Source organism: Schistocerca piceifrons, chromosome X, assembly GCF_021461385.2.
Source record: "Schistocerca piceifrons isolate TAMUIC-IGC-003096 chromosome X, iqSchPice1.1, whole genome shotgun sequence".
Lineage (NCBI taxonomy): Eukaryota > Metazoa > Arthropoda > Insecta > Orthoptera > Acrididae > Schistocerca > Schistocerca piceifrons.
Genome location: NC_060149.1, coordinates 230,840,657 through 230,857,453, shown reverse-complemented (window position 1 = coordinate 230,857,453; position 16,797 = coordinate 230,840,657). Strand labels below are relative to the sequence as shown.

General features: G+C 44.4%; 1 protein-coding gene across 2 annotated transcripts in view; it reads right to left on the bottom strand.

Annotated features, from left to right (window-relative positions):
• The window catches only part of LOC124721210, a 526,868-nt gene that overhangs the window by 376,873 nt on the left and 133,198 nt on the right, over nucleotides 1-16,797 (bottom strand). Inside the window, exon 1 of one of the 2 annotated variants that reach the window (XM_047246061.1) lies at nucleotides 7,532-7,749. The exons of the other annotated variant lie outside the window; for it this stretch is intronic. Within the exon in view, the coding sequence (XP_047102017.1) occupies nucleotides 7,532-7,607 (76 nt within the window). The 5' untranslated portion in view covers nucleotides 7,608-7,749. Of the gene's footprint in view, nucleotides 1-7,531; nucleotides 7,750-16,797 lie in introns of those variants that run through there. 2 annotated transcript variants of the gene reach the window in all.

The window sequence follows — 16,797 nt, the reverse complement described above, 5'->3', positions numbered from 1 at the left end:
GGACTTTACTTCTAAGGTCATCAGTCCCCTGTAACTCAGAACTACTTAAACCTAACTAACCTAAGGACATCACACACATCCATGCCCGGGGCAGAATTCGAACCTGCGACCGTGGCGGTCGCGCAGTTCCAGACTGTAGCGCCTAGAACCGCTCGGCCACACCGGCCGGCTTCTGATGCCACATTATCATCATCTTTACGACAGGGGTGCTGTAATGTACATATTTTCATGTTTCAGGTACTCATATGTGCTGTTTCTGAGGCGTATGTGAGGAACCAGACAGGCAGTTGGCGAGACAGGTATGGGAAAGCGCCTAAAAGTCATAGCTAGACTGGCCGCTAACCAGGGTAACGCTCGTCGTTAAACCAGCGCGGTCGTTCCCGGTCTGAGTCATCTTCCTGTTTCGTGTAAGCTAGCACGCCACGCATCAAGCTGTACCAGCAGGTCTTCTCGTAAAAACGCTATTCGTATGTGGCAGCTTAAATATTCGTCACTTCATATCACTCAAAAAACAGTTGTTTTCCAGTACATGTAATGAAAATTGTTTAGCGTACATTATCTGCCACTATTCTGATTTTCTACAACAATGTCCGAACTGCAACAAGTCTTGGTGCTTAAATCATACCCTAAATTGCTGTTTTAGATACATAACTAACAGACTATTCGGTTATCCCATTAACCGTTACTACACAGAACTACCCCAACCATTTACTGGCCGATGACAGATTTGACATACATTGATGTTAACCCATTCGTCTAGATGGTAATCAAATTCCTACATACGTTCTATAGCTTTGCTTACCTACATCAACAATATCAAAGCCACTGTCGATAAATATGTTCTAAATTACGAGGACCATTCGTTTATTAAAGTCTAAATGGTTGTGAAACGGAAGCCACAGTGAAAATCCGATGAAGCTTTGCACAGATGTGTTGGTAGTGTCTCTAGTATGCCGCTCGATCGAGTCACTTCCTCTTTTCAGTTCTGTGAGCATAGTGAGCACGTAAAGATGCATAGAAAAATAGTGTCTCCCGCCAACTATGAAAGCCTGCTGAGAGATTTCGCCTGATTTCGTGCAGCCCATATAACGGAATTGTCACGTATTTCATTCTTCATGACAATTCTCGGCCGCACACTGCATATATAATGAAGATGCTGGTACAGTGTTGCCGCTGAGAGATGTTTGATCACCCATCATACAGACTTGGCTCACTCTGAGTTCTGTCTCTGCTCACATGGCTGTGAAGACATTTTGGCATAGATAACGGGCTGCAGGGCGGCGAAGAGAATTGGCGAGAAATACAGGCGGCTGCTTTCTATGACGAAGGTATGGGAAAGTAGGTACAACGCAACGACAGATGTCTATATCGGGGCGGCGACTATGTAGAGAAGTAACTGGAAGCTGCAGATAACTGTTGTAAATTAGCATTTCTGATTTTCAACATTGTTTCCATTTTGAGACCGACCGGCCTTAAAATAAACGAATAGCCCCTCGTCCCTGTTCGCCTCATACCATAAGTCTTTTCGCGAAGTTCTGTACTGTAAATAGGAGACTGCAGAATAAGCTGCGTCGTAGCATTAGAGAAGTTGCAGAAATAAACCAGTGCTTCCTCTATCATACTAATGGTGATTCAGCTTGTTCTCATTACTGAGTCTCTGTATGCCGAAAACAGCAACTTCTTATAAATTACTATCCAAAGCTTGTCTGCTGCTGTTTTACTGTTAAGTTTCTAATCTAACTCCCTCAGCATCGCCTGATTTAATTCGACGATTATAATTAAAGTTAAACGTTCAAAACGCTGTGGAAATAACACCACTGGTCAGAATGACGTCAAATTGCAACGGAATATTATCGGAGAAGGAGGAAAACATATGGCAGAAGGAAAAAAATAGCATGAAAATTGATCAATATATGTCGCTGTATGTGTCAGAATACGTAAATGACAACACTTGTCATGCGCACGACCCATTGAAATGGGTACACGGGTACACGGGTTTTCATCCTTTCGCGTCTGCAACTTTCGCCGTGACTGTCTCAATGCAGGACCGCGCTCTGCTTGTAAAGCAGTATTACAAGAATGATGACTGTGGACACGTCGTTCTGCAGAAGTTCCGGACACTGAAGGGTTTGAAAAAAGGCGTTGGTCCCATGACTGTCGTGAGTCTGGAGAAAATGATTCGGAAATTCGAAACGACGGGTTCTTTTGGTGTGCAACCTGGTAGAGGGAGCAAATGAATTGATTCGACGTCGGTAGAAGCAGTGGAAACAGCAATGCAGGAAGAGACGAGTGGTGTTGTGCAAACGTGTAGTGCACGGAGAATTGCCCGAACATTGGACATACCCGTGAGCACGGTGCGTAAAATCCTAGGAAATATCCTTCTTTGTTATCCATTCAAAATTACCCATGTGCACGAGTTGCTTCCTGTTGACCTGCCAGCAAGAGAGACCTTTGCTTTGGAATTTCTTGGTTCAAATGGTTCAAATGGCTCTGAGCACTATGGGACTCAACTGCTGTGGTCATTAGTCCCCTAGAACTTAGAACTACTTAAACCTAACTAACCTAAGGACATCACACACACCCATGCCCGAGGCAGGATTCCAACCTGCGACCGTAGCAGCAGCGCGGCTCCGGACTGGAGCGCCTAGAACTGCACGGCCACCGCGGCCGGCTGGAATTTCTTGCTCGCACGGAAGTGGACAATGATCGGCTGTGGAAGATTTTGTGGACAGACGAAGACCACTTCCATCTGAGAGGATATGTCAATACACAGAATTGTCGAATATGATCACATGCAAAGCAACCATTACCACTTCATTCTGAAAAGGTCACTGTGTGGTGCGGGTTTGCGGCGTCATTTATCATAGCGCCACATTTTTTTCGAAGAGACCGGTGCTTCCGGTCCTGTTACCTGTACCGTCACTGGTAAGGACTATGAGTGTTTGCGCAGCCACGTAATTCCAGCTCTCCAACAGCGTGGATATGGGTATGGGATCATTTTTATGCAAAATGGCGCACCTTCGCACATTGCAAATCCAGTTAATCAGCTGCTGAAGCGCCATTTCGGAAATGATAGAATTATCAGCCGCCATTTCCCTACAGCCTGGACGTCCCGATCACCTGATCTTAATCCATGTGACTTCTGGCTTTGGGGCTGTCTCATAGATGTTGTGTTCTGTGTTCCGATTGCATACTTAGCTGCATTGAAGGCACGCACCACGCAACACATTCTGAGCGTGACCCCGGAAACACTTCGATCAGATGTGGAAGGTGCTGTTTCTCGAATTCAACTTGTTGCAGAAAACGGTGGATAGTATATCTAACATGATTTGATATTGATTGATGCTTTTTATGCGTTTTTTGGCCTAAGGACAATTAAAAACCGACGTGATAGATGCATTTATTGCGTTTTTTTCGACTCAGGGCAAGTAAAAACCGAGTGATGCTTTTTATGCGGTTTTTGGCCTCAAGACAATTAACGATTTTTCCCATCCGATGTAATATGACCTTGCCGTGGTGGATGGGCTTACGTAACTAAAACAGTATTACACCTGTACATCCATGCACACTGAGTAGTACAGTTTCTTTAACGTCAAACGTACACCTTAGGCATTGTCGTATGATTCATTTGTCATTTGTAGTCGACAACTATTATGATGCTTACAGCGCCATCTATTGCTTCATGTTGTACCTATTTATTTTTCTTCTGCCATAAGTTTTCCCCCTTCTCCGATATAATTCCGTTGCTATTTGGCGTCATTCTGACCAATGGTGTTATTTCTATAGCAGTTTGAACGTTTAAATTTAATTATAATGACCCTGTATATATCCTTTCATCTGATCTTCCAAGTACTCTGCTGCCTCTGACAGAATTACCAAACTATCTTCTAAAATAAGTCGCAGAGTCAGTTTTATTTCACGTATAATACATTTCTCCTGAATCCAAACTGATCATTCCGCAAATTGGCTTCTTCCAGTCGTTCCATTCTTAACTTGTAGAACTAGTATTAAATTCTTCTGTGAAGAGGATCATATGACGTAAATGCTTATAAATTAAGGATAATGCTGATACAGGGCGAAACAACGCTCTGGTGGGCGGTTTGCGGGCTTAAATCACTTCGGGGTATGATCATACGGTGCATTTGACCTGCGGTCGTCGCACGGTGGCGCTGGCAGCAGTCCACATACTCAGAGGTGTGTTGGTGCATGTCAGAGTACGGTGCAGCGAGTAAGTGTGCAGACGTTTTCAGACGTGCTAATGGTGACTGAGTATTGAAAATGGCTCAAAGAACACATACTGATGACGTTAGGAGGGGTAGAATACTAGGGCAACTGGAGGCTGGTCAAATACAGCAGGTTGTAGCATGGACCCTCCGTGTGCCACAAAGTGTGATCTCAAGATTATGGCAATGATTCCAGTAGACAGGAAACGTGTCCAGGCGCTACAGTACGGGACGTCCACAGTGTACAACACCACAAGAAGACCGATATCTCCCCTTCAGTGCCGGCAGACGGCCACGGAGTACTGCAGGTAGCCTTGCTCGGGACCTTACCACAGCCACTGGAACAGTTGTCTACAGACACACAATCTACAGACGACTGAACAGACATGGTTTATTCGCCCAGAGACCTGCAAGGTGCATTCCACTGACCCCTGATCACAGGAGAGCCCGTAAAGCCTGGTGTCAAGAACACAGTACATGGTCATTGGAACAGTGGTCCCAGGTTATGTTCAAGGACGAGTCCAGGTATAGTCTGAACAGTGATTCTCGCCGGGTTTTCATCTGGCGTGAACCAGGAACCAGATACCAATCCCTTAATGTCCTCGAAAGGGACCTGTATGGAGGTCGTGGTTTGATGGTGTGGGGTGGGATTATGACTGGTGCACATACACTCCTGCATGTCTTTGACAGAGGAACTGTAACAGGTCAGGTGTATCGGGACGTCATTTTACACCAGTATTGCGGCCTTTTCAGGGGTGCAATGGGGTGATAACGCACGGCCCCATCGTGGAGGAGTACTTTGAAACAGAAGCTATCAGGCGAATGGAGTGGCCTGCCTGTTCTCCAGACCTAAACCCCATCGAGAACGTCTACGATACTCTCGGTCGATGTATCACTAGCCGTCTTCAAACCCCTAGGACACTTCAGGAGCTCCGACAGGCACTGGTGCTAGAATGGGAGGCTGTACCCCAGCAGCTGCTCGACCACCTGATCCAGAGTATGCCAACCCGTTGTGCGGTCTGTGTACGTGTTCATGGTGATCATATCCCATATTGAATTCGTGGTACATGCGCAGGAAACAGTGGCGTTTTGTAACACTTGTATTTCGGAACGGTTTTCTCAACTTATCACCAATATCGTGGACTTGCAGATGTCTGTCGTGTGTGTTCCCTATGTGCCTATGCTATTAGCGCCAGTTTTGTGTAGTGACACGTTGTGTGGCACCACATTCTGCCATTCTGCAATTATCCTTATTTATGAGCGTGAGTTTATATCATTTATAGCCTTCTAAAATTATAAAATAATTTCATGCCATTGGTAGTTTTCAAGCTATAGGTTTTAGAGACGTATTAGAGACAGTCTTGTAAAGTCATTGCTTGCGCGAGGCACCTCGTCGGCAGAGCTCTCTACGTGGTCGCTATGAAGTGCAAACCATCATAACGAGCACAGACGGAACACAGCGAAGAACAGAATAAGGATGGGAATTGTTTCCAAACAGTGTATACACCAGTACAGACCATGATTGCGAAGCAAGCACTCATCAGTTGAATCTAGAGTTTCTACCAGCACTTGACCCCACACCTGACGAAAATAATGTGAAGGATAGCTTGGTAAACACAGACATCAAATAAGTATTAAATTCTAGCAATAATGCAACTGGGAAAATCCTAATCACTCGTTTTCGTAATGTAATTTTTTAATATCAATTTCAGAAGAAGAAGAAATATGTACAGTCTGAAAGAAATGGGAAATATTCCGCTATTGTATCCAGTAACAGTATCATATGCTGTAGCACCATGTCTGCTGTACTCCTCGGAACATAACAGAAGTAACTGCATTGCACAGTAAAGACTGATCCATTATTTCTTGACTAACAGACTGAACAAAAGGGCTGAAGCTCAATCACGTGGAAGAGTTTCCACTCATGCCTCTTTAATGACAAGCGTTCTGTCGGAAACTCCACTCAAAACAGTGTGACTGTAAACGCTCATAGTAACTTATTCAAAGCCTGAAACCTGTTTTAATACATTATATATGCTAAAGTTACGTCACATTTCATTACCTACAGACCAGCTGTCTATCTCATACCTCTGATTACCTGAAATTTACTTGCTGGTCGAGGTGTATACAACCGTTCACTTGCGTTTACGTGTTGTTTTTGCCTCATTTATAAAACGTAAGCATCAGCTAATGGTACCAGAGCATTACTTCATACACCTTACTAAAATGGGACCACAAATACTCACAGGTTACGTTTGCGTCTACTTCAAATTCTTCTTTCAAAGCACAGATTATTAGCAACAAGGGGGAAGCTCAGAGTTTTGATTAATATTGTTATCGCCAATTGTATAAAAAAAGAAACCAATGCGGTATGCTGAGTAAGTTGAGAGTACTGTTATCGTCGACGACAAAAATATCTCGATGGCTATATGCGTTAAATCGAATTTGGAAGCCAAACTTTCGATGACTCAGATTCCGACCAATGTCAAGAATAAGACTGGCATTATATGAAAAGTCATTAGGGCTAAACTATGTCACCATACGATGTTGGTTTCTTTTTCAATTAATTAAAACGATTCAATAAACAATCTATTGCAACATAGCCTATCGTAACAAGAAGACGAAGAGCAATTGTTACCTGAACTAATGCGTAACTATAGCAATTTCGTTCGTGATGTCTGACAGCTGTTCCGCTAATTTACTTGGCATAGGGCTGTTAACTGCATACGGACTGTTAATGTGTCAATGACATAAATTACTAAATACCGAGACACCAAAGCGCTAATATTAAGAAAACTTTTGTTCCGAGCACGTGTGTGGTTCGTGCGTCTTTTAGAGGCCGATAGGACGCTGCCAAGAGGACGGCGAGCGCCAGGCCAACAGGTTGAAGGAGCGCCAACTCGAACGGCTGAGCCGTAGTAGTGTCACTTTTAGAAGAATACGCCTGCATAAGTCTGAATCAGCGGAATATTTCCACCGTTGCCGGTTCACGCTACAGACGCCGTCGCGACGGCAGCGCCGGTAACAGGCTTCTAAGGGAATAAGTGAAGCGGACGGCAGACTGGAGTGTACCTGTCAGAATGAGACGCACGAGGCGGCAACACGGCACACGTCAGAGGCGGGACGCTGACAGCGCGAGGAGCCGGCATGACAGGAGAGCTGGAGAGCTGCACTAGCAGAGGCGCAGTTTTCAGGGAAAGCAGCGAGCGGGGGCACCCGAGCTACCGGCGCTGGCGAGCGCGACGCAAATAGCTGCGCCGGCCTTTCTGTCTCACGGGGACGTCAGCCGCGCGCCGAAATAGACTTACTGTACTGCTTGATGAGCAGGGCGTGGTTGGCCGATCCGATGACGTAAAGCACCCGCTGCTTCCTCCTCCACTGCATGCTGCCCTTCCGGTGGCGGAAAGTATCCTGTCGGTAGCACTACACACGTTTCAGAGATAGCGCGCGGGAGTGTCTGCGAGGCGTGAGGCGGTCACTGTGTGAGCACCGGCAGCAGGGGAGGTGTAGGCGTCGGTGGCGGTGCGTCGCGGGCAGCGCCGGCCGACTGGCGGCGCGGCGGCGGCGTCTTCTAGCGGCGCATCGAGCGGCCGCCGCTCATGCGCACAGACGCGCGCCGTCTGCCCAAATTCTGCGAGCTCTCGGCGCCTATCTAGCCCTGCAAAAACGCCCAATCCGTCGCCTTCGCGGTATAAACATCACATTTCCGGATCTGGTTTTCAGGCTGATCTGTAACCCACAGCCGTCTTTCATTTTAGCCTTCTCGAACTATTCTGAGCCGCCATTGCGTCTCTGCATCTATATTGTAAACGTAAACTCCGCTCACAGGCTCTAGTGGGCTCAACGGTGGCTGCCTCCCACCTTGTCATCCTTTGCCAATGACGTCAATGGATGTGGTACAGAGGAGCGTGGGGTCAGCACACCACTCTCCCGGCCGTTGGCCCCTTTCGTGACCTGGAACAGCTACTGCTCGTCAAGTAGTTCCTTAATTGGCCTCACGAGGCAGCCCGCTCTCCGCTCCAGTCTTCCCACCTAGAAAAATCCTTGACAGTACCAGGAATCGAACCCAGGTCCTCCATATACCTGTCAGCTGCGGTGACCACTTTTTTTTCTATATGTTTATTCGTCAGTGTTTCTGTGCGGAAGTCGCATGACATCTAACATATTCGAATCGACCCACAGTGACTGCTGCAGTCCCCCTGATGTAAGCTTTTTCGACTTCTTTGTGTGGCTCCTGCTTCTACATATCTACATATATACTCCGCTAGCCACCAAGCAGTGTGTGGGAGGGGGCACAATTCGCTCCAAAGTCATATTTCCCCCCCTCTGTTCCACTCGCGGATCGCGCGAGGGAAAAACGACTGCCTGAATGCCTCAGTACAAGCTCTTGTTTCAAATTATCTTTGAATCGTGATCATTGCGCGATTTGAAAGCTGGTGGTAACAATATATGCTCTACATCCTCGGTGAAGATCGGATTTCGGAATTTAGTGAGCAACCCCTTCTGTTTAGCGCGCCGTCTATCTGCAAGTGTGTCCCAAAATGGCTCTGAGCACTACGGGACATAACTTCTCAGGTCATCAGTCCCTTAGAACTTAGAACTACTTAAACCTAACTAACCTAAGGACGTCACACACATCCATGCCCGAGGCAGGATTCGAACCTACGACCGTAGCGGTCGCGCGGTTCCAGGCTGTAGCGCCTAGAACCGCTCGGCCAAGTGTGTCCGACTTCAAACTTCCTAGGAGATTCGTAACGCTCTCGCGATGGTTAAATGTACCAGTCACGAATGTTGCCGCTCTTCTTTTGACCTTCTCAATCTCTTGAATCGGGCCCAACAGGTAAGGGACCCATACAGACGAACAATACTCCAAGACTGGACGAACTAACGTATTATAAGCTATTTCCTTTGTTGAAGGACTGCACCGCCTCAGGATTCTACCAATAAACCGCAATCTAGAGTTCGCCTTACCCTTACTTGTGTAATCTGATCATTCCATTTGAGATCATTTCGAATAGTCTCACCCAGATACTTGATGGACGTTATCGCTTCCAAAAACTGGACTTATAAGATGATGGACATAAGTAGATAACCGTCCGTTTCAGAATTACTGTCAGCGATTTCAAAACCGTAATCTTCTATTTCGGGAATAGATTCTTCAAACAGACCTAGCATTTCTTCATCAGTCAAACTTACGACAACATTTCGCTATTACGACAACTACGGAAGTACATTGCAACAACGAACGTATAGGAACTGATCACGCCTGTAATATGTTTTGCAAGTCACCTAGCACTTCGTGGAAGCACGAACATCCATAAAGCTGTTCGCCGAAGTACTTGAAGAGCGAACAACTCACTTCAAGCCATCGCTGCTCGGAAATAATGCATTGTGAAGAACAATCAGGAAAGGCACGCTCGGAGATTCTTCGAGCACTGACTTTTAGGGATATCACAACGCACCCATAATATTTACGGGAAGCGATGCAATGAGTTAAAATTTCATCGAAGAGTACTTCGCTCAGTTCTTTTTATGGTTCCGTATCTTAATCGTTAAAAACTGAACCCTCATAGGCTTATAAGATCACTTTGTCGTCCATCCGTCTATCTGTCCAACCGTTAAAAACGGCTCTTCTCAGCAATGGACGGACGTATCAAGTCACCTTTGTATCACGTTTTAAGATCTACGGTCCCTTGGCAGTGTACAAAATTGAAGCTTCTCAGTCAATTCGTTCAAAAGATACAAACACCAGATTTACTATTCCTTGATTCCTAAGGATGTGCCCTGCCAACCGAACGCTCCCTTTGGACAAATTGCGCTGTGTATTTCTTTTTTCCCCAAATCGATTCAGTACCTCCTCACTAGTTATTAGATCTACCTACCTAATTTTCAGCATTCTTCTGCAACACCACATTTCAAAAATTTCAATGCTCCTCTTGTGTGCACTGCTAATCGTCAGATTTCCAGTTCCGTACAAGGCTACACTCCAATAAATATCTTCAAAAATAATGGAAAATTATATTTGATGGGAAAATATTTCTCTGTTTGAGAAACACTTTTCTTACTATTGCGAAGTTTGCGTCTTATATCCTCTCTACTACAGCCACTGTGAGTTATTTAGCTCATCTACTACTACCAGGTCTCATTTCCTAACGAAATTCCCTCAGAATCATCTCATTTAATTCGACTTCATTCTGCTTGGTTTACTTTTGTTGATTTTCATCTTATAGTCTATTTTTAAGACATAAACCTTTCCGTTCAACTGCTCTTCAAAGTCCTTTACTGTCTCTAACAGAATTATAATGTTGTCAGCAAACCTAAAAGTTTTTGTTTCTTCTTCTTGAACCTTAATTCATTTCCCAAATTTATCATCGGTTTCCTTCACAGCTTGCTAATGTTCAGACTGAATGAAAGAGGCGCTAGGATGCACCCCTGTCTCATTCCCTTCTCAACTACTGCTTTCCTTTCTCGTCTTTCGAGTCGTACAACTGTGATCTGGTTTCTATAGACGTGGCGGATAATCTTTATCTCCCTATATAAAGGACGAAGTTTCCGTTCGAAGGCCACACAACACCCGTGCCTTCATGTCGGTGCTTATATACCCGCATCATAGTCGCGCAGGGTTGCATATACCCTGGAGCAATGCTCACAAACGAAAACTTTTTGATCGACCCATATATTTTATCTCTGCTATCTTCAGAATTTCAAAGAGTGTATTCCAATCAACATCGCCCAGAGCATTCTCTGAATTCGAAATGATATCAATGGGCGTTTGGCTTTCTTCAATCTTTCTCCTAAGATACGTCGTTGAGTCAGTACTGCCTTACATGTTCCTGTTTCTGTTATCAGAAATTACCTTCCCCGAGGCCGGTTTCTACTAGTTTTTCCATTCTTCTTTAAACAATTTGTGTCAGTATTTTATAAAAATGAGATATTAGGCCGATAGTTTGGTAATAATCAGATATATCAGCACCGACCTTCATTTGAATTGGAATTACGAGTATAACATTTTCGTTGAAGACTGAGGGTGTTTCGCCTGTCTCATATGTCTCGCACACCAGGTGGAATAGTTTTCTAATATGTTCTCCCAAGGATCTTTATAATTCTCAGTGAATGTCGTATACTCCAGGCGCCTTCTTTCGACTAGATCTCTCAGTCCTCTATCGACTTCTGGCAGCATCATTTCATCTTGATCTTCTTCCCCTCCCATTTCTATACTATTGTCTTCAAGAACTGACATCTTTGTACTCCTTCCGTCTTTCAGCTTTCTGTTCTTTTTATAGTATTGGCTAGCCATCTGAGCTCTTAAAATTTATGTAGCTGTGTCCCTATGGGCGGCATCTACCTTTCCCACAGTCAAACATTCGTCTACAGCCTTACTTTTTCCTGTAGATATTCCAGCTTTGTCATTTTGCACTTTATGACAGTCTCATTTTAGACGTCTGTATTTCCTGTTGCGTGGTTCATTTTCTGCACCTTTTCTTTTCATTTCTCGTCTGTTGCATTTAGTACCTCATGTGCTATTCCATGATTTGCACTAGGACTTGTATTTTTGCCTATTTCATCGTCTGCAGGCTTCACTGTGTCGTCGCCCAAAGCTACCATTCGTCTTCTGTTGTAATCTGCCGCCCAGTTTCACGTAATGTCGCTAATGCTTCCGTTGAAATACTACATATACCTCCTCTACATGGATACTCTGCTAATCACATTTAACTGCATGGCAGAGGGTTCATCGAACCACCTTCACAATAATTCTCTATTATTTCAATCTCGTACACCGCGCGGAAAAAACAAACACCTATATCTTTCGGTGCGAGCTCTAATTTCCCTTATTTTATTATGGTGGTCGTTCCTCCCTATGTAGGTCTGCGTAAACAAAACATTTCCGCATTCGGAGGAGAAAGTTGGTAACTGAAATTTCGTGAGAAGTTTCCGCCGCAACGAGAAACGCCTTTGCTTTAATGATGTCCACCGGAAATCCTGTATTATCTAAGTGGTACCATCTGACCTATTTCGCAATAATACATAACGTGCTGCCCTTCTTTGAACTTCAATCTTACCTGGTAAGGATCCCACACCACGCAGCAGTATTTAAAAAAAAGGTTCATATGGCTCTGAGCACTATGGAACTTAACATCTGACGTCATCAGTCCCCTAGAACTTCGAACTACTTAAACCTAACTAACCTAAGGACATCACACACATCCATGCCCGAGGCAGGACTCGAACCTGCGACCGTAGCAGTCACACGGTTCCGGATTGAAGCTCCTAGAACCACTCGGCCACCGCGGCCGACTAGTATTTTAAAAGAGGGCGGACAAGCGTAGTGTAGGCAGTCTCTTTAGTAGATCTGTTATATTTTCTAAGTGTCCTACCAATAAAACGCAGTCTTTGGTTAGTTCTCCACAACATTTTGTATGTGTTACTTCCAATTTAAATTGTTCGTAATTGTAATTCCCAGGTATTAAGTTGAATTTACGTCCTTTAGATTTGACTAATTTATCGTATAACCGAAGTTTAACGGATTCCTTTCAGCACTCATGTGGATGACCTCACACTTTTCGTTACTTTGGATCAATTGCCAATTTTTGTCCCATTAGGTATCTTTTCTAAATTGTTTTGCAATTTGTTTTGAATTTATGATAACTTTAATAGTCTATAAACGACAGCATCATCTGCAAACAACCTAAGACGGCTGCTGAGATTGTCTCCTAAATCGTTTATATAGATAAGGAACAGCAAAGGGTCTATAGCACCACCTTGCGGAACGTCAGAAATCACTTCTGTTTTACTCGATGACTTTCCCTCAATTACTACTAACTGTGACCTCTCTGACAGGAAATCACGAATCCACTCACATAACTGAGACGATTTTCTATAAGCACGCAATTTCACTACAAGCCTCTTGTGTGGCACAGAGTCAAAAGCCTTCTGGAAACTTAAATATACGGAATCAATTTGAAATCCCTTGTCAATAGCACTCAAGAGTTCGTGTAAATAAAGAGCTAGTTGTGTTTCACAAGAACGATGTTTTCTAAATCCGTGTTGACTTTGTGTAATTCATAATGTTCGAACAGAATATATGTTCCAGAATCCTGCTGCATGTCAACGTTAATGATATGGGCCTGTAATTTAGTGGATTACGGCTACTATCTTTCTTGAATATTGGTGTGACCTGTGCAACTTTCCAGTCTTTGGGCACCGATATTTCGTCGAACGAACGGTTGTATATGATTGTTAAGAAAGGATACTAAGCCTTGAATATCAATGAGAAACTACCACAGCTGCATTAATTCACATTTAGTATGTAACGATCGTTTTCGTTCAAATGAACATCATCATGTTCTACAGCCAACGGTCATCATAACAATTCCCCACAGAGTTGAACCAATACCATTGTTTAAGAAGTCTAGTTACCTTGCGTGGTGTTTAAGTCAGATTCTGCAAGAGGACGATCACATAAACACTCCGTCGAGTGCGTGACAGACGCATGGCGAGCAGTCATTGCAGACAGCTTGGCATGTTGTTTACGTTAGACTCGATTCCGGTGTATATAGATTGCCAAGTTTCCTCCACTTACTGCTCAGCGTGCTTCTACCAGACTGCTGACGGAATGTTTGATGATGGCGTGTTGCAAAATTTGCCTTTAACGCTATGTAAGATTACTAGACTTCGTAAGTCATGGTACTGGCCCAACCCTATGGGGATTTTTTATGAAGCCTGTTGGCTGTGTATCGTGATGATGTTCTTTTGAACGAAACTGGCCGTTACATAATGCATGTGTATCACTACAACTGTTGTGGTTTTCTGTTAGTATAAATAAGAATAATTTGTGTTTCACGTCCCATCGGTAACGAGATGATTAGGTATGCCGTCAATGTTTGAGGAAGGGTGTGGAAGGAAATAGTAATTGTTCTTTTCAAAATAACTATTTCGGCATATGCGTCAAACGAAGTACGGACACTAAGGAAAATCCAGACCTAGGTGGTAGGATCTGGATTTTAACTGCTGTCCTCCAGAACATGCACATACATACAGCCGGCTCCAAGTTGATATTCTGCTAGCAAATACTAGGAAACTTGAAATTTGTGGTAAGTTCCTGTGGGACCAAACAGCTGAGATCATCGGTCCCTCGGCTTACGCACTACTTAATCTAACTTAAACTAACACTGACGACAACACACACACCCATGCCCGAGGGAGGACTCGGACCACCGACGTGGAGAGCCGCTCGAACCGTGGCAAGGCGCCATAGACCGCACGGCTACCTCGCACGTAGCAAGTACTTAAATGTGGTGTTCTGTGGTGATATGTTACCAACTACTGCGTGGTTTAGGGCCACAAAGCCAAATTCTACGCATTGTAGCCGACGCTGACGTATACATGCCAAACTCCCTCATTAGAGTGTCATTAGCGACTCCAGTATTCCATAGCGAAAGCCTAAAAGTTTTGCGGTAAAATTCCATGTTCACTTTTCTCTTTCCATCATTAAAATTATTGCAACAGCGAGTAAAACTCGATTAATAAATCTTGGAAGGCAAACACTGTAATGAACAGTTGCTTGTCATTCCTCCCTACCACTTCCAAAAAGGTCTTAGGACACGGCTTTGGAAAGAATATTGGTATTCCTTCCAGAAATTCCAATTTAAGCTCCTCGAACATTTGTGTTACACCTCCATAAGTACTATACCGTCCTGTAACGTTTCAGCCGGCCGCAGTGGTCGTGCGGTTCTGGGCGCTACAGTCTGGAGCCGAGCGACCGCTACGGTCGCAGGTTCGAATCCTGCCTCGGGCATGGATGTGTGTGATGTCCTTAGGTTAGTTAGGTTTAATTAGTTCTAAGTTCTAGGCGACTGATGACCTCAGCAGTTGAGTCGCATAGTACTCAGAGCCATTTGTAACGTTTCCAGTAGTGCATCTTTGAATTCATGCGATATCTGTTGCCATTATTGACATACCTACCTGATGCGGAATACAATCGCTCGAATAAAATTCCAGAATTTGTTACACTTGCGTCTACTATGCAGTTTCCTTTACATATGGACTGCACTTTCCTAGAACCTCTCAAACAACTTTTTTTTTGTCTTTTTAGATCCTATGGGACTAAACTGCTGAGGTCATCGCCCCCTAAGCTTACACACTACTTAATCTAACTCAAACTAAATTACTCTAAGGACAGGACACACACCCATGCCCGAGGGAGGACTCGAACCTCCGACGGGGGAAGCCGCGCGAACCGTGACAAGGCGCCTGAGACTGCACGGCTACCCCGTGCGGCTCTCAAACAACTCTAAGCCTTCCAATCGCCTTCCTTGATACTGATTCTACGTATTCATCCCATTTCATAATGGCCTAAATATACGGGACAGTCAAATGAAAACGAGGCTCGTGGATAAAAAGTAAGTAAATTTTGTATTATTTCCAAAGTAATCGCTATAATTGTTAATATATATATCCCACTGTGAGACAAGACAGTCAACACCTTCATGGAAAAATGTTTTTAGTTTCCCACGGAACAATGATTGTACCCAGGCGTTCACGTCTTCGTCCCAAGTAAATTAACAACCACGAATATCTTTCTTCAGGGCTCCAAAAATGTGGTTATCGCATTAGGGCAGATCGGGACTATACGGAAGATGTGTAAGGGCTTTCCAGCGAAACCTCCGTTGGCCCGCATGTTGCCAAGGTGGTTCAAATGGCTCCGAGCACTATGGGACTTAACATCTATGGTCATCAGTCCCCTAGAACTTAGAACTACTTAAACCTAACTAACCTAAGGACAGCACACAACACCCAGCCATCACGAGGCAGAGAAAATCCCTGACCCCGCCGGGAATCGAACCCGGGAACCCGGGCGTAGGAAGCGAGAACGCTACCGCACGACCACGAGATGCGGGCTACAAGGTGGTTATGAGTACGCTGCCGAAGTTTGACTGAGAAGCCATTACACATCCTCTATACAATACTGATACCTCCCCATGCGATTTCTATATTTCTGTAGCCCTGAAGGAAAGCATTCGTGGCCGTAGATTTGCTGATGAAATTGACATTAATCTTGTAATCGGGTACTACTCACTTCCTTTTCCTTGTTATAAGTATTATCTTGCATTCATCTACGTTTAAACAGAGCTTAAGTTCATTATACTAAGCAGAAATTTTATTCAAGCTTGTCTCCATTTCCTTATTTAGTATCGTTGCCGGACTTTGACATCGATATTGAGATAAACGCACCAGCTTTGGCCATCCTGAATTGTTAAGTTTCGTGGCCGTAACGCCGGCGGTACGGACTTCGCGTCAGTTGGCAAGGTCCTGTGGTGGCATAAGCTACGACGAAAGCGTGTGCGCTTTCCTAGTCCATTTGTGTCGATGTATCAAAAAGTCTCTGATCGTCCACGTTACTAGTCGTACACAGTTATTCGCTTGCTCTCGGTTTTTTATCAGGGTTCGTTATTGTGATTTTGTTTGTACCCTTTCACGTTTTAGATTCCTCTCGGTTTGTCCTTCGGATTTATGTACAATTTTTTCTGTCGTCCACTCGGTCCTTTCAACCACTCCGCGTTTTCTTAGCAACCGC